General features: G+C 42.0%; 1 protein-coding gene across 5 annotated transcripts in view; it reads left to right on the top strand.

Annotated features, from left to right (window-relative positions):
• DNAAF11 (dynein axonemal assembly factor 11) overlaps positions 1-23,725 on the top strand; it is an 82,387-nt gene extending 58,662 nt beyond the window's left edge. For all 5 annotated transcript variants that reach the window (XM_082433845.1, XM_082433842.1, XM_082433841.1 and 2 more), the window contains 2 exons: positions 16,913-16,998; positions 23,354-23,725. In XM_082433845.1, coding sequence (XP_082289971.1) covers positions 16,913-16,998; positions 23,354-23,531 — 264 coding nt within the window. In that variant the 3' untranslated portion in view covers positions 23,532-23,725. The remainder of the gene's footprint in view (positions 1-16,912; positions 16,999-23,353) is intronic.
• Positions 23,726-26,095: the final 2,370 nt, after the last annotated feature.

Genomic DNA, 26,095 nt, shown 5'->3' with positions numbered 1-26,095 from the left:
CCAGGGACTTTCATCTCATGCTAGCTCTACAATACCAGATGCTTTCCAACATCTGCCACCAAGTCTGTAATCTGTGGGTTGATAGAATACACAGATATCACAATCCCTGCCATTCCCTACAGAATTCCTGTCTCCATCTGCCATCTTTATAACATAACTCGTGGGTGCCAATCTCCCAGAAGCCATCTCCTCCACCATGATTTCAAGGGTTGATGTCTTGGCTAGAAGTGGCAGGTGGGGTAGTGGATGCAAAGGTACTCTGGCTTTCTCAGAAAGTGGCATTAGTGAATAGAAGGCCAACTGCCCAGGTAATAGAGGAGTAGGAAACATTCTGTGTTTCACGAGGCTCTTCTCAATCCTGCTCCACTTGTCAGTGGCATTTCTCTCTAGCTTCCGGCACTGTTGTATTCATTAGTTTTAGCTTTTGGGATCGGTGTAGAGTCTCAGTCTCCAGTGCCTTTTATTACATTAGATATATCCAGTCAAGAAACATGGACCTATGGGTGTCATCTGTCTACCAGAAATTCACTATTCTTCTTTGTTCAGCACAGCAGCCAAATGATCATTTTATAGTATATGTAAATCAGACCAAGTCTTGTTTTCTAGTCATTCAGAGTTAAAAACAAAATCCCCTGATAACCTCCACCTGCCATTATCCCTCTGACGTTATCTTCTACCACTTTACCCTCTGATCATTCCAGCCACCTTGGCCTCCTTACTATTTCACAAATGTAACAAGCATCCTCCTACCCCAGGGCCTTTGCATGTACTGTTCACTCTGCTGGAATGCCCTTCTCCCAGATATCCTCATGATTTGTTCTCTCCCTCCTTTCAGTTTTTTTTTTTTTTTTTTTTTATTCATGGCTGTGTTGGGTCTTTCGTTTCTGTACGAGGGCTTTCTCCAGTTGCGGCAAGCGGGGGCCACTCCTCATCGCGGTGCGCGGGCCTCTCACCATCGCGGCCTCTCCCGTTGTGGAGCACGGGCTCCAGACGCGCAGGCTCAGTAATTGTGGCTCACGGGCCTAGTTGCTCCGCGGCATGTGGGATCCTCCCAGACCAAGGCTCGAACCTGTGTCCCCTGCATTGGCAGGCAGATTCCCAACCACTGCGCCACCAGGGAAGCCCAGTTTTTTTTTTTTTAAGTGTTATTTTACCATGGGGTCTTTCCTGATCCCGATATTTTAAAACTTTCCCCTTCCCCATCCCAGTACTCTCTATCCCCTGTTCCTGCTGTATTTTTCTTCATAGAATGTATCACCACTGGACAGTCCATGTATTTAATTGTTTATTTCTTTGTCTATCTCCCTCAACAAAAATTTAAGCTTCATGAAAGTAGGGACTTTTGTCTGTTCTTGTTACTACTGTGTCACTGGCATCTAGAACAGAGACTGGCAAAGAGTAGGTATTCAATAAATGTTTGTTGAACAAGTGAATGCATTAAATGCATCTTTAAAATACATTTTAATATTTAGAACACGAATCTCCCCTAATTACTCTCCTCCCTCCTCAATCATTTCCTCATTGTTTTTCCATGTGTATTATTCCAGGTTAACTTTAAAATAATTTTATCAAATTCTGCCTCCAGAAATGCCATTTGAATTTTTATTGCTATTACCATTTAGAGAGAGTGAAAAGAGATGATTAAAGGAATGGGCTCTGGAGCCAGAGAACCTGGGTTAAATCCTGATACTTCTGCTCAGCAGCTGTGTGACCTTGAGCAAATTATTAACCCCTCTGTGCTGTGCCTCAGACTCCTTGTCCATAAAATGATATGAGTGATCATTCATACCGCAAAAGGTTGTTTCGAGGACTATATAAATTAATATGTAAAGCACCTAGATGAGTACTTGGGACATAATACACACTGCATTCATGTTACTGTTAATATTATCCATTACTAGTAATCAATATTGTCAAGTTAATCAATATGAATTCCTATTAGTAAATATTTTTATTATTGCGATTGCATTGAATTTATAGATTGTTGTGGGAATGAATTGATATAGCTACATAATCGAATCTGCACTACAATAATGTATTTTCCATTTATTACTCATATTTTATATCCCTCAGAAGTTTTGCTTTGCAGTTTTCTCTCTATAGATGCTACATATTTTCTAAAGTTTATTTATAGGTACTGTATGTATGATTTTAGTTCCTATTCTGAGTAGGATTATTCCCCATGGCATTTTCCAAGAGTTTACGCTTGGCCTTCGGTATATTTTCTGAAATGTGTGGTCAGACTAAGTGATATGTCCATACACAGTCTTATCATCATCAGCCTGGAAGGGTCTGACACATGATCTCACCACAGTCCAACTTAACAAGATTTAACTGAAATGTTGCCTTCATGGAGAACCTTGCATCATCATTCAATTAAACTCCCATCTAGGTTCTCAATTGACAAGTTCCAGGAACACTCCAAGAATATGCTTCATGATTTCCTTTGGGTGTTCTTTCAGAATAATTAACTGAGATTAAAGAAGGTGCCATCTGAACTGAACAGCAAAATATATTTACAACTTCAGTTGGTGAACATCTTGCTTGATTCTGCTATATTGAGCACAGGAGACGAAGGTCACATATTAAGATCAATATCACACACCGTGATTCTAAAAAACACAGTCTCAGACTCCCTTTTCCCTTATTATTTGGACACGTGTTTCTCAGTACTTTCTCTCTACTCAGATATGCTTGCAATGTACCCAACATAAGCTCACTTTTATTCTCTGAATGTTAATTTCAAGAGGGTCTATAGTGAGGGCCTCCTGGTCATCTTGCTAGGTTTTCCTGTTCCATTCATACTTCTACTCTTTTAGAACATTATTTCTCATCCTCAGCTCATTCCTAAAACTTCCAGCACTGAAAAAATAGACCCAATTAAAAAAAAAAAAGACTCAAGGAAAACCCACTTATCTTGACTGATGACATAAACACCAAGTCTGAATACGTCTTATCATTCTTTAAAAAGAAGAAGAAAAAATTTTTAATTTCAATTTTAAGTGAAAATTTTAATATAAATCTTTTAATTATACCTTTTAATGTTTTTAATTTTTTAATTTAAAATTTTTAATTTAATTTTCAATTTTTTTAAAAAACAGAAGAAGAAAAATGTAAATAGGCCCTACAAAAAAAAGTAATGTATCACAAGAAAAAGATAATATCATTCTGTTAATCTAAAAAAGACCTACCTATCTTTGAAAATGATATTTGGGAGAGGACCTTCAAGATGGAGGAGGAGTAAGACATGAAGATCACCTTCCTCCCCACGAATACATCTACATGTGGAACAACTCCTGCAGAACACCTACTGAACGCTGGCAGAAGACCTCAGACTTCCCAAAAGGCAAGAAACTCCCCATGTACCTGGGTAGGGCAAAAGAAAAAAGGAAAAACGGAGGCAAAAGAATAGGGACGGGATCTGCCCCTCTGGGAGGGAGCTGTGAAGGAGGAAAAGTTTCCACACTAGGAAGCCCCTTCACTGGCGGAGACGGGGGTGGCGGGTGGAAGCTTCGGAGACACGGAGGAGAGCGCAGCAACAGGGATGCAGAGGACAAAGTGGAGAGATCCCTGCACAGAGGATCGGTGCCGACCAGCACTCACCAGCCCGAGAGGCTTGTCTGCTCACCCGCCAGGGCGGGTGGGGGCTGGGAGCTGAGGCTCGGGCTTCGGAGGTCAGACCCCAGGAAGAGGACTGGGGTTGGCTGCGTGAACACAGCCTGAAGGGGGCTAGTGCACCACAGCTAGCCGGGAGGGAGTCCGGGAAAAAGTCTGGACCTGCCTAAGAGGCAAGAGACCATTGTTTTGGGGTGCGCAAGGAGAGGGGATTCAGAGCGCTGCCTAAACGAGCTCCAGAGACAGACTCGAGCCGCAGCTATCAGCGCGGACCCCAGAGACGGGCATGAGATGCTGAGGCTGCTGCAGCCACCAAGAAGCCTGTGTGCGAGCACAGGTCACTGTACACACCGCCCCTCCCGGGAGCCTGTGCAGCCCGCCACTGCCAGGGTCCCATGATCCAGGGACAACTTCCCCAGGAGAACGCACGGCACAGCTCAGGCTGGTGCAACGTCACGCCGGCCTCTGCCGCCGCAGGCTCGCCCCGCCTCCTCTGTACCGCTCCCTCCCCCCGGCCTGAGTGAGCCAGAGCCCCCGAATCAGCTGCTCCTTTAACCCCATCCTCTCTGGGTGAAAACAGACACCCTCAGGCGACCTACAGGCAGAGGCGGGGCCAAATCCAAAGCTGAACCCCGGGAGCTTTGCAAACAAAGAAGAGAAGGGAAATCTCTCCCAGCAGCCTCAGGAGCAGCGGATTAAAGCTCCACAGTCAACTCGATGTACCCTGCATCTGTGCAATACCTGAATACACAATGAATCATCCCAAAACTGAGGGAGTAGACTTTGGGAGCAACTGTAGACTTGGGGTTTTCTTTCTGCATCTAATTTGTTTCTAGTTTTATGTTTACCTTAGCTTAGTATTTAGAGCTTATTATCATTGGTAGATTTGTTTATTGATTTGGTCGCTCTCTTCCTTTATTTTAATATATATACATATATATATATATTTCCTTTTTCTCTTTTTGTGAGTGTCTATGTTTATGCTTCTTTGTGTGATTTTGTCTGTATAGGTTTGCTTTTACCATTTGTCCTAGGGTTCTGTCTGTCCGTTTTATTTTTTTAAATAGTTTTTAGCACTTGTTATCATTGGTGGATTTGTTTATTGGTTTGGATGCTCTCTCCTTTTTTGTTTAATTACTTTTTAATTTTTTTATTTAAATTATTATTTTCTAATTTTTAATTTTAATTATTTTATTTATTTATTTATTTATTTATTTATTTATTTATTTATTCTTTTCTCCCTTTTCTTCTGAGCCATGTGGCTGACACGGTCTTGGTACTCCAGCCAGGTTTCAGGCCTGAGCCTCTGAGGTGAGAGAGCTGAGTTCAGGACATTGGTCCAACAGAGACTTCCCAGCCCCTTGTAATACCAATCAGCGAGAGCTCTCCCAGAGATCTCGGTCTCAACACTAAGACCCAGCTCCACTCAATGACCAGCAAGCTCCAGTGCTGGACACCCCATGCCAAACAACTAGCAATACAGGAACACAACCCCACCCATTAACAGAGAGGCTGCCTAAAAAATACTAAGTTCACAGACACCCCAAAACACACCACCAGATGCAGTCCTTCCCACCAGAAAGACAAGATCCAGCCTCATCCATCAGAACACAGGCACCAGTCCCCTCCACCAGAAAGCCTACACAACCCAAATAAACAACGTAACATTGCACCTAAAGCAATTAGTGAAAGAAGAACAAAAAAACCCCAAAGTTAGCAGAAGGAAAGAAATCATAAAGATCCGATCAGAAATAAATGAAAAAGAAATGAAGGAAACGATAGCAAAGATCAATAAAACTAAAAGGTTGTTCTTTGAGAAGATAAGCAAAATTGATAAACCATTAGCCAGAGTCATCAAGAAAAAAGGCAAAAGACTCAAATCAATAGAATTTGAAATGAAAAAGGAGAAGTAACAACTGACACTGCAGAAATACAAAGGATCATGAGAGATGACTACAAGCCACTGTATGCCAATAAAATGGACAACCTGGAAGAAATGGACAAATTCTTAGAAAAGCACAACCTTCCAAGACTGAACCAGGAAGAAATAGAAAATATAAACAAACCAATCACAAGCACTGAAATTGAAACTGTGATTAAAAATCTTCCAACAAACAAAAGCCCAGGACCAGATGGCTTCACAGGAGAATTCTATCAAACATTTAGGGAAGAGCTAACACCTAATCCTTCTCAAACTCTTCCAAAATATAGCAGAGGGAGGAACAGTCCCAAACTCATTCTACGAGGCCACCATCACCCTGATACCAAAACCAGAGAAAGATGTCACAAAAAAAGAAAACTATAGGCCAATATCACTGATGAGCATAGATGCAAAAATCCTCAAGAAAATACTAGCAAACAGAATCCAAAAGCACATTAAAAGGATCATACACCGTGATCAAGTGGGGTTTATCCCAGGAATGCAAGGATTCTTCAATGTATGCAAATCAATCAATGTGATAAACCATATTAACAAATTGAAGGATAAAAACCATATGATCATCTCAATACATGAAGAAAAAGCTTTTGACAAAATTCAATTCAAAATTCCCATTTATGATAAAAACCCTCCAGAAAGTAGGAATAGAGGGAACTAACCTCAACATAATAAAGGCCATATATGACAAACCCACAGCCAACATCGTTCTCAATGGTGAAAAACTGAAACCATTTCCTCTAAGATCAGGAACAAGACAAGGTTGCCCACTCTCGCCACTATTATTCAACATAGTTTTGGAAGTTTTAGCCACAGCAATCAGAGAAGAAAAAGAAATAAAAGGAATCCAAATTGGAAAAGAAGAAGTAAAACTGTCACTGTTTGCAGATGACATGATACTATACATAGAGAATCCTAAAGATGCCACCAGAAAACTACTAGAGCTAATCAATGAATTTGGTAAAGTAGCAGGATACAAAAGTAATGCACAGAAATCTCTTGCATTCCTATACACTAATGATGAAAAATCTGAAAGTGAAATTAAGGAAACACTCCCATTTACCATTGCAACAAAAAAGAATAAAATACCTAGGAATAAACCTACCTAAGGAGACAAAAGACCTGTATGCAGAAAACTATAAGACACTGATGAAAGAAATTAAAGATGATACAAACAGATGGAGAGATATACCGTGTTATTGGATTGGAAGAATCAACATTGTGAAAATGACTATACTACCCAAAGCAGTCTACAGATTCAGTGCAATCCCTATTAAACTACCACTGGCATTTTTCACAGAACTAGAACCAAAAATTTCACAGTTTGTATGGAAACAGAAAAGACCCCGAATAGCTAAAGCAATCTTGAGAAAGGAAAACGGAGCTGGAGGAATCAGGCTCCTGGACTTCAGATTATGCTACAAAGATACAGTAATCAAGACAATATAGTACTGGCACAAAAACAGAAATATAGATCAATGGAACCGGTTAGAAAGCCCAGAGATAAACCCATGCACATATGGTCACCTTATCTTTGATAAAGGAGGCAAGAATATACAATGGAAAAAAGACAGCCTCTTCAATAAGTGGTGCTGGGAAAACTGGACAGCTACATGTAAAAGAATGAAATTAGAACACTCCCTAACACCATACACAAAAATAAACTCAAAATGGATTAAAGACCTAAATGTAAGGCCAAACACTATCAAACTCTTAGAGGAAAACATGGGCAGAACACTCTATGACATAAATCACAGCAAGATCCCTTTGACCCATCTCCTAGAGAAAGGGAAATAAAACCAAAAATAAACAAATGGGACCTAATGAAACTTAAAAGCTTTTGCACAGCAAAGGAAACCATAAACAAGAGGAAAAGACAACTCTTAGAATGGGAGAAAATATTTGCAAATGAAGCAACTGAAAAAGCATTAATCTCCAAAATATACAAGCAGCTCATGCAGCTCAATATCAAAAAAACAAACAACCCAATCCAAAAATGGTCAGAAGACCTAAATAGACATTTCTCCAATGAAGATATACAGATTGCCAACAAACACATGAAAGGATGCTCAACCTCACTAATCATTAGAGAAATGCAAATCAAAACTACAGTGAGGTATCACCTCACAGCAGTCAGAATGGCCATCATCAAAAAATCTAGAAACAATAAATGCTGGAGAGGGTGTGGAGAAAAGGGAACCCTCTGGCACTGTTGGTGGGAATGTAAGTTGATACAGCCACTATGGAGAACAGTATGAAGGTTCCTTAAAAAACTAAAAATAGAACTACCATACGACCCAACAATCCCACTACTGGGCATATACCCTGAGAAAACCATAACTCAAAAAGAGTCATGTACCACAATGTTCATTGCAGCACTATTTACAATAGCCAGGACATGGAAGCAACCTAAGTGTCCATCGACAGATGAATGGATAAAGAAGATGTGGCACATATATACAATGGAATATTACTCAGCCATAAAAAGAAATGAAATTGAGTTATTTGTAGTGAGGTGGATGGACCTAGAGTCTGTCATGCAGAGTGAAGTAAGTCAGAAAGAGAAAAACAAATACCGTATACTAACACATATATATGGAATCTAAAAAAAAAAAAAAAAGCTTCTGAAGAACCTAGGGGCAGGACAGGAATAAAGACGCAGATGTAGGGAATGGACTTGAGGACATGGGGAGGGGGAACGTTAAGCTGGGATGAAGTGAGAGAGTGGCGTGGACATATATATACTACCAAATGTAAAATAGATAGCTAGTGGGAAGCAGTCGCATAGCACAGGGAGATCAGCTCGTGTTTTGTGACCCCCTAGAGGGGTGGTATAGGGAGAGTGGGATAGATAGGTAGGTAGGTAGATAGGTAGGTAGGTAGAGAGAGAGAGGGAGATAGAGAATGTTTTTTCAAATAAGTACCCAGCCCACCGTGAAAATTAAACGAGGTGCTCAGAGAGACTTGAGCGGGATTCCAGTAGAAACCTAGTCGGTATTTTGGAATCTGGTTATACCATGTTCCTACTCTTCCTCCTCGAGGGAAACTTGAGAGTCCCACGGTTGTTGCAGAGACTAAATTGTGAGACGCAGACTCACATTTGAACTGTAAAACACTTCCTAAATTTGCAGCCTCCCAGGAGCAGAAGCCTCCCTAGGGAGATGAGTACAGTGGTTTATTTGGGAAGTATGGGGGTGCTGGTCATGCAGTAGGGAAGGAAAGGCAGTCAAGACAAAGTGTCAGCAGCCCCAGTGGGAAAGCTCTAGGAGACAGTGCAAAACACGTGCTTCAGAATAACTCTACCTCAGCGGTGTTGGAACTGGGATAGTAGTAACCAACCGCTGAGAATATTTGGTCGATGGCTGTTCCCTGCTGCGGGGTGTGGGGAATGGGCTGATGTGAACTCGCCAATGAATTATTTTATTTCTATTTGGATTGTTGCTTCCTATTTCATGTCCATGAAATCTTTAGCTTCATAGATATTCTCTTTTGTTTTATTCTAGGGGCTTTATCATTTTAGCTTTTTTACCTTTAGGTCTATGATCCATTTCAAATTAATTTTTATATAAGATTGGGAGATATTGGTTAATTAGGAAAATATCAGGTTGTCATCTTATTTCACACCTTATACAAAAATAAATTTCATATGGATTAAAGAATTAAATATTATTTTTTAATATTTTAAAAAAGAAATAAAAGTATGCTGTATACCTGAAACTAATATGATATTATAAATCAACTATACTTCAATAAAAATAAATATATAAGTGGAGATAAAGGTAAATATTTACTTTTATTCTCTGCAGAGATTGGCTAACAATGGCAGAAATCACCAAGGAAAAGCAATAGTTTTGGTTACTTTAAACCAAAGTTGTATGTCAAAAACCACCATTCATAAACATGTATTGTTCATTTATATTTCATCCATTTATTCATTCATTGAACAAATAATTGTTGAGGGCCTGTCATGTACCCAGCACAGAAATTCCTCCTGGGGTCTACATTTTAGTGGCAGGAAAACAGACAGTAGACTAATAAACAAGACAATATACAGTTTTTCAAATGCTGACATGTCCCATTGCCGAGGAAAAACACCACAAAAGACCAAAGAAGATATAATATCAATATTACATATAAATTCATGAAAGTGTTTCAGAAAAATACCAAACCCCAATAGAAAAGAGGTAAATCACAGTTACAAAAGAAGCACAAAAAAGTCTATGGTATTAGAGTTCCCTCAGTCTCATGGCCTCCTTGTTTAAATAATTTAACAATACGTAGATAATGTGTTTACAGGACAAAATTCCAAAGTATTAAGTTTACAAGTAAAGCAAACATCCTTTCCATCCCTCTTCCCCAACTATTTGGTTCCCCTTTCCAGAACCGCTACCAGTTTTCTAGCAAAACAATCAATAAAATTCCATGCCTGTGAAGGTTCAACAGTACTCTCATAAAGTGCTAGAGGAAATAGAGGATGATTTAATCTTTTCGAAAATAAAATTGTCAACATATATCAAGCTTAAAAAGTACTTTATGACTTAATAATTCTAATTTTTTACTCTCTCCTAATAAAATGGATATATGATACCAATTTATGTATACAGGTAGACACCATAGTATAATTATGAGACATTGTAAACCATCTAAATATCTAAAATCAGTCCATTAAATGACTGTGTGTACATTATACAATTATTATCTCTCATCTATAGATCAAAGTATATCATTTTTAGTGATGATGGAGGATGTTTCATCAGTGCAGTGACCATGCTTTTCTGGATCACCATAGCATCATAGCTCCTGGTCCAGTTCCTGGGATGTTATAGGCATCCCATAAATGTGGGCTGTATACATGAATTGCATCCAGAAAGGCTAGAAGCCGTGGGAACAGCTAAAACTGTTTTCAAAACTTGCCTGATCCTAAGAATCACCTGGAGAGAGTTTGTTCAAAACACTAGATTCCCAGGCCACTCTCTGCATAGTCTAATTAGGTGGTGTGGAAATGTGTATTTTAACAAGCACCCCGCAGTTTGAGAACATGGAGTAAATCAGTAAGTGTCTAATGGAAAATCGGGAAACACTTAAGTATGGAAAATTATGTGTACAGGAAATTTACGCAGGAATTTATAGGAGGAATTCAGGAAATGTACTGCACAGGTAGCAGAAGGTCTGAGATGCCAAAGAAGGGAGAGTAAGACCACCTTGAAATTTGTAACATGACAGGCCACCACCACTCCCAGGACAGAGGGATGTTGGCAGAAACCACGCCCTAGGGTCCCCTGGAAGAAGCCAGACCTGCAGCAGGTGCCTTGGGCAGCCACAGGGTAGACTCTGCCGCTGCTGGAGGAGTTGCTCACGTGAATAGAGATCATGGGAGAAGCGCCCGAAGTCTCTCTTTCTTGGTGCCCCTGCCTCCTCCCAGTGCCTCCCATTGGCCAAGCCCAGCTGGAAGCCAGATGACATGGGAAGCTGGATAACTAACGAAGCCTGCAGGTTTCCATCTCCCTGTAACAAGCAGAGCAGGGCCAGAAATGGATAGGACGACGAACAGGCTCAGAACCTGTGCTGTGAGTTTGGACACCGCGGCACACCCTCCTTAAACTACTGAAGAGGCACGGACTGAAGAGGGGAAAAGCCAGTTCATAAATCTTGAATCTATTTAAGCAGAATCTCCCTTTAATTTTCATGTTAACATTCATGGTCCTCCATGCTGGGGCAGCTGTGGCTAATGGATTTTGCTTCATGCAAATGTCCCCTTTGACGAGGATGTATAGGTACTCGGTGATCTTGAATGCAGAGTCCAAAACCTACCTCATGAGAGTCAGTGGGCAGCTAGAGAAATATGCATATATCTGGAGTCTGTAGGTGAATGAAAGCCCCAAAGAACAGCTAAATTAGCCAACAGTTTACGAGTGTTCTTACAATCAGTTTGCTGGCCATTACACACATTTAGACAGTTTCCTAACAGGATTGTATGTCATTAGTATTTTCAGAGTAGAGTTGGGGTTGGGGGAAACTTGACTATAATAGTTGAAAAAGAAATAAAATTATTTTTTTAATCTAGCGAGGAAAGAGACATTTTCAAAAGCCGTCACTCCACTGGACTTAGTATTTTTGTTAACATCTCGCACTTCGGCTAATGAAAATAGGAAGTGCGTTTAGAATGTTGCTATTTCAGCTGAGATGAATACCTATGTCACTGAATAAAACTACTGCAAAAGTCCCCATCACCTCTTGTGCAAAGTCCAAACTCCTTAAAGTCTCCCAAGATCTGACCTCTGCCTAGTTCTTCAGCCTTATTTCTAGCTATTATCCGCCTAATATTCGGTGCTCGTTTATGTGGTCATTTACCTTCCAGTCTTTGTTTATGCTTTTTTCTCTCTCTGGAATGTTCTTAATTCCTTATACAATCTTCATCTCATAATCTCCATCTTCTGACAAATTCCCACTTATTCTTTAAAATTCACATCAAATCTCACATCATTAGTGAGTCTTCTTTGATCACTGCTCCCCACGCCGCCCAGTCTGACTCCGTCCCTTGGGCTTCTGTAGAGTCTGTGCATATTTCTATCAATTGCACTTTCTTAGTGTAGTTTAATTGCTTTTGTGTGTTTATTCCTCATGAGATGATCAGGGATAATTTTTAAATCTATCATTCCATATCTATTGCTCAGTCCTATGCTTGGTGCATAATAGATACTCAGTAAATATTTCTTTGAGAAGATTTAATGAAGGTAATTGTTGAAACTGATACAAAATGAAAATCCAAGAGAAAGAGAAATTTACTTCACATTCTCCTGAATACTATTATTTAAGAAGCCAGGGGAAATTCACAAGAGAAGGTTAAAAGGTCAATTGTTTACATTTTCTTTTGTAACAAATATCTTCCATTATATTCCATTTTCTTTGTCCATTCACTCTTGTAACTTCCCACTAGCAAGTCTTCATCTGAAATGGAGGGATTGTTTACATATTCTTATTTAACTTCATGTAAATAACTATTAAGCTAAACCTTGGAAAATCACTGTTTTCTAGGTCAAAAATAGTCAGGGGGCTTCCCTGCTGGTCCAGTGGTTAAGAATCCTCCTGCCAATGCAGGGGACACAGGTTCGAGCCCTGGTCCGGGAAGATCCCACATGCCGCGGAGCAACTAAGCCCGTGTGCCACAGCTACTGAGCCTGTGCGCTAGAGCCCGCGAGCCACAGCTACTGACCGAGCCACAACTACTGAGCCCGCACACCTAGAGCCCATGCTCCACAACAAGAGAAGCCACCACAATGAGAAGCCCGCGCACCGCGATGAAGAGTGGCCCCCGCTCGCCATAACTAGAGAAAGCATGCGCACAGCAACAAAGACCCAACACAGCCAAAAATAAAAAAATAAATAATAAAAATAAGTTAATTATAAAAAAAAATTTTTTTAAACCTATAAAAAATAGTCAGATGTTGGTAATTTCTATGGTTCAACCTAAATATAAGGATTAGGAGGTAGGTCTCTCTCCCTCACGTCTGTTTACTGTATTTTTACACAGCTTACGTAGGTAGTCTGGATTTCTTGGCATTAGTAACTTTTATGGTTGGTAAAGCAGCCACGTACATGTTAAGGTAAATGTAGATGGTCTCAGTGTAGGCTGCTACCCCAGGGAGGTAAAGGGACTCCATCCCACGGTGCTATTTAAACCAAGGCTGGAAAACCAGCTGTCACGAAAGCCTTTGAAGGGTCATTTGCTTTCTGAGCTAAAGGGGACTCAACTCCTACCTCCATGTTCACTCCCAACTTTCAATTGCATGAATCTATGCATTAAAATAACCTAATATTATTAAAATGTTAATTTGTACCTTTGTGCCTATCCTGCAATTGAATTTTCAAGTAGTTGGTTACATCTCCCTCTGTGGATTCAGGAAACCATTTGCTCCACTTTGTCTAATTTATTAAACATATTTTGGCCCTTACACCTTTTCCATTAGTCATCCCTAAACACACTTCGTACAAATGAATAGGAAGTTTGATGTTAATGAGCATCGTTTTCTAGAGGAAGAGTAGCACTAGGCTGCAGGTATAGAGGGAAACCACACGTTACTATCTCAGTACCTTGGAATTCTGAACTTTGATCCTCTACTTGGGAAAATTAGATCTCTTATCAGAAGAGTTTTTCCTGCTATTCATATAAATATTGTTGTTAAGATGAATTTTGGTGTCAATGTGAATGCTGGTGTTAATATTTTTCTTACTGCTGATTTCTTAATTCCCCCTAACTTTTAAACTTAAAAGAACCTTTGAAACTAAATGAGCTGAAAATATCTTTTAAAAATAAGCAACACATTGAGATTCTGGTACATGGCAAATTCCTGGTGAAGAAAAGTTCCAAATTTGCGATTCTATTTGCATTTCCATAAACACAGAGAATCTTTGTCTGAGCTTATTATGGGACAAATAACAGTGTTAGAGATGGGGTGTTGTAAGACTCTAATTATGCATGTGCTCCCATTCTGATTAGCGCATTTATAGCATGAAGCAATACAAAACTTGTGCTTTTGGCGCAAAAGCTTTTTTTCTTAAAGTTGACATTTTCATGAATTTTAAGTAACATTGGTCTCATTTAATGTAATTATTAAAAAATAAAAAAGCTCTCAGATGCCACTGCTCCCCAGGAAGCAGACCCTGAGATGGAGATGCGCTTGCAGAACATTTGCTGGGGAGCAGCCTAGGAATCCACACCTGTGGGAGGGGAGGAAGCAGGACTGAGACAGGGGAGAAGCTGAGCTGCGATGCTGGCCTGACAGAGGCCCCAGCCACTGCCTGCCCAAGCTCTGTGGCTCACGTGGTCCTTTAGATAAGTCGTCCCGAGTTGGGCTAAGGGAGCAGCCTACACCCCACGTTGATCAGAGAGATTGAAACACAGGCTCCGCGTTCTCACGCTCAGTTCCAGGTCCCAGGCATGTCAAGGAAGGAGCAGAGAGTTCCAGAACTGAAAAGGCCATGTGGTCAGGGACCTCGGATAAATTAGGGCTAACTGGCATGGATGGATGACCTTCACTCCCAAAGAAGAGTTGGGCAGCCCACGCATAGGTTTGGGGCTCACTCTGGTCACGTTCCCATCTCTCTGGCTTGGCCAGTAGAAATTAAAATTACTGAAAAATGAAATAAAATGAAAACTTTAGTGTCTCGGTTACACTAACAGCATCGCGAGTGCTCTGGCGCCCCGTGTTGGACAGCCCGAAACGTTTCCATCATTGCAGAAAATTCTCCTGGACAGCACTCCTCCCCGAGAGCCTGCCACCATGCCTCTCGGAGGGAGGTCCTGCTGACCCCACTCACGCCCGAGACACCCCAGGAGGAAGGTGCCAGCTTTCATTACCCCAACGCCTACAACCACTCTCTGCTGCCTCAACTGCAAGGCATCTCTGTTCAGTCTCCTCAACTCTGTCTTTCCTTGCCCTCATATTTGACATTAATGTGGCTTAATAAACCAGAACTGGCATCGATAGAAACTGAAAAGCATTTCCATTTCTTTATGGATAGGCCAGGAACATGGGGGAAATATTTGTATCCATCACACTAGTTCAATTAGAGAAAAGAAAAAAAAAAAAACAACAGTTAAGTTTTCACTTTAAAATAGCGTAAACATTCCTACCCTGGCACGTGAACATCCAGAAATGTAACATCATGGGCCAGCAAGAAATGAATGGAAAACAGTAAAATTGGCATGAAATAGACTTTAAAACATAGCAAATACATCATTTTGGGATTAGCTGCCTCCAAAGCAAACCTCGTTTGATGATGATAAAAACATGCTTCACTGAGCGATCCTTTCCATGAGTCACCTCCTCTAATTACCCAGTGAACACTGCATTGGCGGCTTCCATTTCTCACTCTTCCATGGTTTCCTTCTACATGTTTTTGTTATGCAGAATATACCTTTTCAAAAATGTTTCTGAACAAACTCTTCCAGCCTTGAAACTTCCTGTGTTTGGTACATGCGGCATTTGTTGTTGTTGTTGTTTTCTCTTCTGGAGTCTCAGCAAAAGTCTGGCCATCACACAAACCCTTGGTGATGCTTAAAGGTATTTTCCCTAGTCGGGTGTTCAATACATAATCGAAAGGGTGATGTTTAAGCAGATCTTTCCTTGCTGCATTGCACATAGGCCCTCCCATGAGGTCTGTGGGAAGGGACTGAACTAAATCACACACACACACACAGATTGAATTTTTATAAAATATGAGGGAAAAATATACACCTGCACTATGTAAAAAAACGGATGCTTGTACCACCACATAGGAGACAGATTGCCATCAAGGGCAATAAGAGCGCTCACCTCCCCAGATTTGATGCTGTAGTCCCCCAGACAAGGATGCCTTGCCTCGTTTGCTCAGTCACCGCCCATGTATTGAAGCATACATGCGATAAACAATGGGCTAGGCTTTCTGGGGTTCTGACCAATGGCATCACTACTCTTGCGCTTTGAGGCCATTATGTAAACTAAGGGTTACCTGAACCCGAGCACAGTTGATCCGATAACCAAGGCAGCTAATAAGTGACTAAGGAACTAGGGGGGATACACTGGGCAAAGGGATGATTCACATCACATTCTGGGCAGGGCGGAGCAGGATGGTGCAGGATTTCATCATGCTGCTCAGAACGGCCCACAGTTTTAAACATATGAATTGTTTATTTCTGGAATTTCCATTTGATATTTTCAGACTGTTGACCATGGGTAACTGAAACCGAGGAAAGAGAAGGCTTAAAGTGCCTCCTTTAATCGAAAAGGTGAAAGTTCCTGACTTAATAAGGAAAGAAAATAAAATCATATGCTGAGGTTACTCAGATCTGCAGTATGAACGAATCTTCTACCTGTGAAATTGTGAGGAAGGAAAAAGAAATTCATGCTGGTTTTGCTGCTGTACCTCAGATTGCAAAAATTATGGCCACAGTGAGTGATAGGTGCTTAGTTCAGATGGAAAAGGTATTAAATCTGAACAATTTTGTAACATGTATTACAGTATATTGCTATAATTGTTCTGTTTTATTACTAGTTATTGTTTTTAGTATTTTACTGTACCTAATTTATAAATTAAACTTCATCACGGGTATGTATGTTAAGGAAAAAGCATACTATATACAGGGTTTGGTACTATCTGTGGTTTCAGGCATGCACTGGGGGTCTTAGAACGCATCCCCATGGATACAGGGGGACTATTGGAGCTTTCTCATGCCCCATATAGGGGCTTAAACTCAGACTCTTTCATGGAATATGTAGTGGAAATTAAAATGTTTTAGCATTTAAAAAATATATAGTGTATATTTTTGAAGATGTATCAGAGAGAATGTATCACTAACTGTGTACTGTGTTTTTGTTTTAGGTGGGCGAAGTAATCACAGGTTGTCAAGGAACATCAAAGCCAGTGAAAAGCACGGCAGACAGCAGCAGGGAGCAGAGAGACAAAAGGTGCCGTCCCCTCAGCCCGTCTTAACTTTGTTTAGAGTTCTCTTCATTGTCATTTGGTGGCTAGAATGCACCTTCCAAATAGGTACAGTGACTGAAAGTTTAAAAAGGATTCATACCATGAACATTAATGTTTATTCCCCAAACTTAGACTCTTGATTTGTAGGGCTCAAAAACAGATCTGTGTATATCTAGGTTCCAACTTCTGGTGACAATAATAAAAGTGGCAATATCCACACCAACGACAGCTACATTTACCGGGCACTTGCTTTGTATCGGGCACCATTCCGTGCGCTTTACCCATAGTAACGCATTTAATCCTCACAATTTTTACCCTCAGTTTACAGACGAGGAAAATGAGGGAGGGAGGAGGTTGGAATGTCCGGAGGTCACGTAGCTGTGACCTGTTGGGACGACTCTGCTGAGCCCTGCCCATAACGCTGCTCACACCGCCTCCCTTTTATGACCCATGTGTCATGTCATAGATTCCAAAACTCTCAGGGCTGCAAGGACAAGAGGCCCCGTGTGTGCCCTCTTGTCAATCATAGGTCACCTTCCAGCCTTGGCTTAAGCTTCCTTCTCAACAGGACCCTCACCCTCTCAAGAGAATATTCATGGCATTCTCAATATTCCCCCAGGGTCTGAAAGCTTCTCTTTGATTCTTAACTGAAGGTTCTAGCTCTGCCCCCAGAGACACCCCAGAACGAAGCCCACCTCCCACAAGCAGTGACAATCCTTAGAGTATTTCAGACAAAGCTCTCATTATTTCTCAGTTCTTCCTTAGAATGAACATCCCAGCTCTTTCAACCTTCCTTCTCCTTGCCATGATTTCCAGACTCGTACCATCCAGATGGCAGAATCTATTTTGGACCAAGGCAAACTATCTTTGAGATACAAATGTATATGCTAGAATTATCACTATAAAAATACCTGAACAAGAACTATATTTATGTCTTGCATAATACAAGCAGTCAGGCGTTCGTATATATTCAAAGACAACTGTCAAATTTTGTACAGATTTTCAAACACGGGGTTTGTTTAAACAACAGGTATGGAGTCGAATTCCTTCTGAAAAGCGGGCTGCTGTTTTTAACCTTGGAAAGCCACTCTCATGTTTCCCAACTTAGTGATTTCCATTTCAGATACAAGTGTAATTTACAGAGAATCAAGGGTATTAGGACTACTGTGAATCTTCACGGTCATAATTAACCCCCAGTGGCATCAACACATGTAAAGAGTTTGAATCTAATTTATGAGGAATCACCGGGATTGGAAACCAAGTCATTGCCAAAGTTTGGAGCTGGTTTTCAAGACTCCAGGAAAACCGTCATTACTGTGATGACACTTGATGATTAGAGATGTCCTAGCACAATTCTTCATAATAGGACCTCCTGCAGTATTTTCACACGGCCTTTCTTTTTCATTTTCGTTACTGCGAAAGGATCACCTCACGACCGTTCATAATCCATCGATGGGAAGGTTGTTTGTGATGTTCCTTAATCATTGACAAACTTCCTTACACACATTATCTCAGCCTCTGGCTGGGCAACCCATTAACAAACAGCCGCCAATAAATGCTGCACATGGGAACGAGGTCAGGCAGGTTGTTGACTTGGGGGAAAGGACTACAGAGGCAGTGGTACTCTGGGGGCAGGGAGGTCGGAATAGGCCCCTCAACCCTCTCATAGCCTGAGTGGTCCTTTCCTCATGCTGTGAAGACAGAGTGAATAGAGGGAGAAGATAAAGGGAAGGAGAGTTATCTTCATTGGGACCAGATGGGATCATGTTTTGGGGGAAGGTAACTGACCCAATGAACTCTTGTGGTCCTGTGACACTGTACGATGAAGGAAAACACACAGCTTCCTCGAAAATGGACTTACTGAGTGCTGAGTGCCTACCCTGTGCTATATGATGCTATGCGTTATCTTTACTCTTCAAAATCACTGCAGGATGAATCCTCGTATCCTAATGTACTGAGGTTCAAAGAGATTGAGCAATTAGTCTAATATCGCAAAGTTGTTAAGTGAGTGGTGGAACCAGGCAGGACTATAAAACGTAGCCCATTCTTGGGCTTGCCTTCTTACTCTCCTCACGGTGTCTTTTTTAAAAATTAGACTTTCTTCTTCTTTTTTTTTTTTTCAAAGACTTCTCTCCACAAACTTCTGTCTGTGGAGAGAATGGGAGAACTGAGTGTAGAATGAATAGGAATCTCTTTTTTTTTTTTTTTTAATATTTATTTATTTATTTATTTATGGCTGTGTTGGGTCTTCGTTTCTGTGCAAGGGCTTTCTCTAGTTGTGGCGAGCGGGGGCCACTCTTCATCGCGGTGCGCGGGCCTCTCACTGTCGCGGCCTCTCTTGTTGCAGAGCACAGGCTCCAGACGCGCAGGCTCAGTAATTGTGGCTCACGGGCCTAGTTGCTCCGCGGCATGTGGGATCTTCCCAGACCAGGGCTTGAACCCATGTCCCCTGCATTAGCAGGCAGATTCTCAACCACTGCGCCACCAGGGAAGCCCAGACTTTCTTCTTTAGAGCAGTCTTATTAGGTTCACAGCAAAATCAAGTGGAAGGCACAGAGATTTCCCATATACTCCCTGCCCCAGCTCAGGCACAGCCTCCGTCATTATCCACATCCCCCATCAGAGTGGAACATTTGTTACAACTGGTGAACCTGCGTCCATGCATCATTAGCAGCCAAATCCATAATCTGCATTAGGGCTCAGTCTTGGTGTTGTGCATTCTATGGGTTTGGACAAATGTATAATGACATGTATCCACTGCTATAGCGTCATACAGGGTAGTTTCACTGCCCTGATAATCCTCTGTGCTCCACCTATTCCTCCCGCTCTCCCCACTCGCAGCCCCTGGCAACTATTAGTTTTTTTACTGTCACCATAATTTTGTCTTTTCCAAAGTGTTATGTAATTGGAATCATACAGTACGTAGCCTTTTCAGATTGGCTTCTCTTCCTTAGTAATATGCATTTAAGGTTCCTCCATGTCTTTTCATGGCTTGCTAGCTCATTTCTTTTTAATGCTGAATAATATTCCATTGTCTGGATGGACCACAGTTTAATTTATCCATTCACCTACTGAAGGGCATCTTAGCTGCTCCAGTTGTTTGGCAATTATGAATAATGCTGCTATAAACATCCTGTGCAGGTTTTTATGTGGACATAAAGTTTCAACTCCTTTGGGTAAATGCCAAGAAGCACAATTGCTGGATCATATGGTAAGAGTATGTTTAGTTGTGTACGAAGCTGCCGAACTGTCCTCTGGAGTGGTTGTACCATTTTGCATCCCCACCAGCCACGTATGAGGGTTCCTGTTGCTCCACATCCTCGCCAGCATTTGGTGCTGTCAGTGCTCCGGATTTGGACCATTCTAAATAGGTGTGCGGTGGTATCTCATTGTTGTTTTAACTCCCATTTCCCTGATGATATATGGCAAAGAATGATGGCTTTCTTTCTTCCCAAACCTGTATCTTTTCTTTTTCGCGCATGACTGCATAGGGAAAAAATCCAGTACAATGTTGAAAAGAGGGTGATAGCAGGCATCTTTGTCTTATTGCCAATTCCAGACCAAAAGTTTTCAGCATTTTACTCTCAAGTCTGAAACATTTTATTTAAACATAAGTGTAGTGGTTTTATAATTCATGCTTTCCTAGTCACTATCTGAAGTTTTTATGTCTCTATTTCTGTTCTTGTTGCTTCTGCTGATTCTTATGCAGAGTGCCCGTTTACTTGAGTGCTTGTTTACTTTTTCCTGTGATCTGCTGCCTTGTTGGGGGCTTCTCAGAGGTCCAGGAGGTGCTCTGCCAGGGAGCATTGATGTGTGCTTTGGGGCAGACCCTAAAGACACTGCTAATTTAGAACCACTTCAGTCTAAGTTCAAGATTGAGGGTTTGTTTTTTTTTTTAGCTGCTATAAACCCATGGAAGTGCCAGCCTGTGGTGACAACTCAGCCCTCTTCTGTCCCACTGGGGCACCTCCCCTCACAGCCCCCTGGGGAGGCGGGCAGAGCAGGTTTACCTCTCATTCACTCGTACAGGAGGGGGAAGCCCTTTGGGACTGCACCCTTACTGGGCAGAGGGCATCCTGTTAGACTGCCCACCTGGCATGCTCAGGGCCTGGCCCTCTGTCCCCAGACTCTGTACATCCAGCAAGACCAAAGCCTGACTTTAGGGGCTCACCGAATGCCCTCAGGGCAAAAGTGGTCTCAGGACTCCATTCCCCTTTCTGGGTTCCTCCTTTCACTGAATTCTGACCTTGTGGATCCTAATTATCTTACCACATCTTTCACGATCTCAGTAAAGTTTTTAGTGGGCAGTGGGAGTCTTTGGTCCAAATAAGCTAGCCCAACCGATTATCATTTCTTTATGTTCTTTAATAGAAGGAGTCAATCGTTGATGTATTTTATGCCTACTGCCTACTGATTTTAGACATTTTCTTTTTTCTTGCTTTCTTCCATGGTAATAAATTTATTCATTCCATCTTCCAGCCATTCTTACTAGGTGCCAGAGGTTCTGGTCTGACAGCCGGGTGGCGGGTAAAACCAGCAATGGGCATCTGTCACTTTAGGCCTGTGACATGGGGACATGAAGTAGCCAGGGAGAAAAGCCCGTCTCCTCTTTATTTTGGGGATGAGCGTGGTCCTCAGGTGCCTCAGGCCCAGAGATTCATGAGTCATTGAAGCCCTGCATGCAAACTATTCCTCACAACATCTGAAGCAGGGGGTCTGCAGATAACTATATACATACTAGCTAAGCTCACAGTTTATTACTGAGATCCAGAAATTATGGCCCAAGAGATATGCCTACAATTGAGATGGGCTGCTTTTCCTCAAAGTCAAGGACAACATAATTATAATAGATGAATTTAGATATTTACTTAATTAAGCCATAGATATCATAGTCTTTTAATAAGAACAGACTAATTAAAAAGTACGCTATAGTTAATAGTGACTGTAATGCGAGTCTTTGAAAACTGTAACTTCCTACACTGTTTATAGTGTACAATCTGGGACTTCAGAAAATGCCCTTTTATAGTCTTTGTATACTTTGTATTTTTCTTCATCAGGTCCAGGAGTATTAGTCAAAATACTAAGGAATCAAAAAGTCAAATCTTTCAAGGGCTGCGCAGATTACAGGAATGAGGGGGAGGGCTGTAAGAACAGCAGATTTTACACTTTCCAAAGAAAATTGGACCTCCTTCTCCCACCAGATTGTGTCTGCTGCACGAGTTTGGTCTGAGGACATGGGTTTGGAGCTCCTGGATTAGGCTGATTGTGATATTCTTTAGGTCAGAGATAATTTCTTATTTAATTTCGTTAATCCACAATAATAACTTGTTTTTCGTTTATTCAACAACTATTTATTCGGTAAAGCTATACGCCAAAGATACAAGATGAAAAAGACAACATCTTTGCTTCAAAGATGTCAGTCTTATAGGGAGAACAGGTCGGTAATGAGACAATTACATGACGATATGATAACTTTTCTATTGAGCACAACACTGCACTCCGAGATGTTACCAGGAACCTTGTCTGTTTGCACAGACCATGCTATTTCTGGTGTCTAGCACAGCAACTAAAATACAGTAGGCGCTTAAGGTATATCTGTTGAATAACTGAATGAATGAATGGTGCGGTGATTCCAAAATAATTTCTAAATCATCAATATCCCTGGGGGAACTTTATATAAATACAGATTACTGGGTCCAACTCCAGGCCTATGGAATGGAAATTGCCAGAAAAGCAGCCCTGTGACTGTATCATCTAGAGTTTTCTCTATGACGGTGATAAGGGGACTCAGTGGCCAGCAGAGCTGCTTCCTGGGTCCGTTTCACTCCAGCTATGGCTGGAAGGACGGAGTGCCGGCGGAGGAATGGGTTCCTGTGGGAGGGGAAACTGTGGGCTAAGCTTGGTGTGCACCTGAACTTGCAGTGCGGGCTGGGTGGTCTGAAGCAGCAGGGTCCAGGAGCCTGATTAGCTCCATTCAGGAGTGAGACCTGCCTGGTGTGATTCTATTCTTGATCTTGGCTCTGGGGCCTGGCCTGCTGTATCATTTCAATTATCAAAAAAATCTTAGGTAAGCAGAGTCTCCCAGCCGCCCTCTCCTCCACCTGCCTGCACGTCAGCACGGCCCCGCGGCGCTCTTTAGCACTTTATTTCTCCAAGGGTCGACTCTTGCTTCTACTAGGCTCTAAGCTACTTGAAACCAGGGATGGGGTCCTATTTTTGCCTCCATGCTCCAGGGATAGTACTTGCCGATATTTGCTGAACAAATGAATGAATGAGTTGAATCTACTTGAAATTTACTTAAAAATGATATCTCAATTTCCTTTGCCCTTTTTGTTGTAGAAGCCAGCAAATGGAGAGACTAGAAGTAGATCCCAGCAAGCATGCCTTCCCTGATGTGGCTAACATAGTTCAAGAGAAAAAACACACGCCCAGAAGAGTTCAAGCTGAACCCAAAATTATACCAAGCGAGGAAGATCCAGACTTTGAAGATAATCCCGAAGTGCCTCCGTTGATTTGAAAACTTCAGGCTGCACTGACTGTGACCCGCCAGACCCAGATTTGCTCAGTGCAGAGAGTGCGTGCGTGTATGTTATTTCTGGGGTAAACACAGTTATTTTCAACATTACTCCTCCAATGTTTTAGGTCCTACTTTGTACATTAATATTCTCAAACCAGTTTACAATTAAAATGTGTACCTTCAAAATGCTGTAACATCATTTGTCTATAGTAAAGTGTTGGCTAGGGAAAATGTTCAGTAAATCATAGAACTATTATAGAAACACGCTGATTATAAATCCCAGAATTGCCTGCTTGTGCAGATAGATGAAGTCGTGGATCAAAGCACTGATTATTAAACCTGTGCTTCAGCAAACAGGTCAAGCTCAGAAGTTAAAATCGTAATTTCAGATCAAATTGGAATGCTTTCAGATGATTTTAAGCAGTGTTTCTGTTTTCTTCTCATGACATGTCTGCTTTCTCTGATGGCGAGGTATAATGGCAAGAAGATGAGGTTGGAAATCAGACACCTTGAAGTTGGATTCCCTTTCAGTCGCTTTGGATGAAACTTCAGCAAGTGCGTGAACTTCCCTGCGCCTTAGTGGCTCCATCTGTGACTGGGGAGGAAGAATACTTGCCGTGTATGTAGGTTTGTCTCCAGATGAACCATCTAAAGTGCCCGACACTGTACATTGTGCATTTCCCCTCCCTCCCTCCCCCCGGAGCCTCCTTTCCCTGTTTCCTCCACTACTCCTCTCCCTCCTCCTCTTTCTTCACCTTCCTCCTCATCCTACTCCCCCTCCTCTACTTCCTTCTTCACGTTTTAAATACTTGCACCTCCTCTTTATCTAGAACATTATGAACTCAATATTCCACATACAATATAGGAAAACTATCTTCACTCTGATCATGATTTACTAGCATTTACATCAGGCTCTGATCAGCAAATACTTTACTCAGCAGCTCCTGAGCTCTGGGACCTGCTCTGTTCATCAAGGGGTCGGTGCTGACAAAGCTGTGAAATATACAAACACGGACCCCGTCAGGCAGTGATAAGAGCTTGCAGGCAGAAGGCAGTTCTGTTTGTTCTCCAATGGAAATGCTCTTGCCTCTGGAACCAATACCTCTAAAGCAGCAGGGCCCAAAGTTGCCGGAACAGGAATAAAACTGGCCAGTTCATCATTATGGGTGTTAGTGAGAGGAGCCTCTCCCATTTCGATCCCTTGATCCCAGATCCATGCTTCTTGGCTCTGGGAGAAATAGCACCACATATTGGCTAGGGATTCAGAGCCTATACTTTATCCTTGGGAACATGATCTCACCCATGCGAAGTATTATCACCCAGCTGGCCCCGTAGCTGCGTCTTCAAAAGGCCACTTCATTGTTCTACCAGGTCAGCTGCTCCAGAGTGATGATGAACATGGTAAATCCAGCGAATTCCATAGATATAACTCCACGGGCATACTTCATTTGCTGTGAAAATGAGTTCCCTGGTCAGAGGCGGTGCTCCATGAAGTACGGTGGCAGTGAATATTGCACCCACTGCGTAAACCCACAGATGGTGGCTTTGGCAGAAGCACTGTAGGGGAAGGAAGGCAGAATCATATTCAGAACAAGTATATATTCCAGCGAGAACAAGGCACCGCTTCTTCCGTGATGGATGGAAGTGTTCCAGTGTAATCGACTTTCCAGCAGGTGACGGATGGTCCCCTGGGGTATAGTGCCATATAAGGAGTTCACTGTTGGTTTCTGCTATTGTCAAATTGGTCATTGTGGATGTCTGCAAATTATGTGACACTCCTCCCATCAAGAGGTGGGGTCTCTGCCCTCCCATCTTGAATATGGACCAACCTTAGTGACTTGCTTGCAACCTACAGCATAATGATAAAATGATGCTATGTGTGGTCAAGGCTAAATCAGAAAAGGCCGTATTACAACCATTGGATTCTCTCGGGACACTCTCTCTGGGGGAATCCAGCTGCCATGTAAAAAGCCCAGCTACCCTGGGGCTGCCGTGCTGGAGATGCCGCAGGAGGTGTTCCTGTCCACTGCCCCAGAAGCACTCTCAGCTGACGGCATTACCTGCCAGACATATGAGCGCGCCATCTTTGATGTCCCGTCCTGGCCACCATCTGGCTGCAACTGCATGGGAAACGCCACAGTGAGAACCACCCTGCTGAGCCTTCCCAAACTGTGACGCATGACATTGTGAGCGAAATAAAATGGTTGTTGTAATCCACTGAACTCAGGGAGAATTTGTTCTGCAGCAATGGCAACCAGAGCAGGATTGGTACGTGGAAACGGAGTGTTGCCATAACTAAAACCAAAGACGCACGGTCGTTGCTTGGGACCAGGGAGCGGTCAGAAGCTAGAAGGACCTTGAGGAGGTTTGTGACAGTTGGCTACTCTAGGAAGCAGACACCAAGAGAGAATTACAAGTGTGAGCGATTTATTGGGGGTAGTGGCTTGGAAGGATGAAGAGAGGGAGCAGGAGTAGGAAAGGCTTTAGACTTTAGATTTTAGATACGGTCTTGATATCTGAAAAAATGAGGAAGGAGGATTGGTTAAAAGGAGCCGCAGACGACA

The sequence above is a fragment of the Balaenoptera physalus genome (assembly GCF_965194825.1).
Source record: "Balaenoptera physalus genome assembly, chromosome: 17".
Lineage (NCBI taxonomy): Eukaryota > Metazoa > Chordata > Mammalia > Artiodactyla > Balaenopteridae > Balaenoptera > Balaenoptera physalus.
This window is presented reverse-complemented; position numbering and strand designations above follow the sequence as displayed.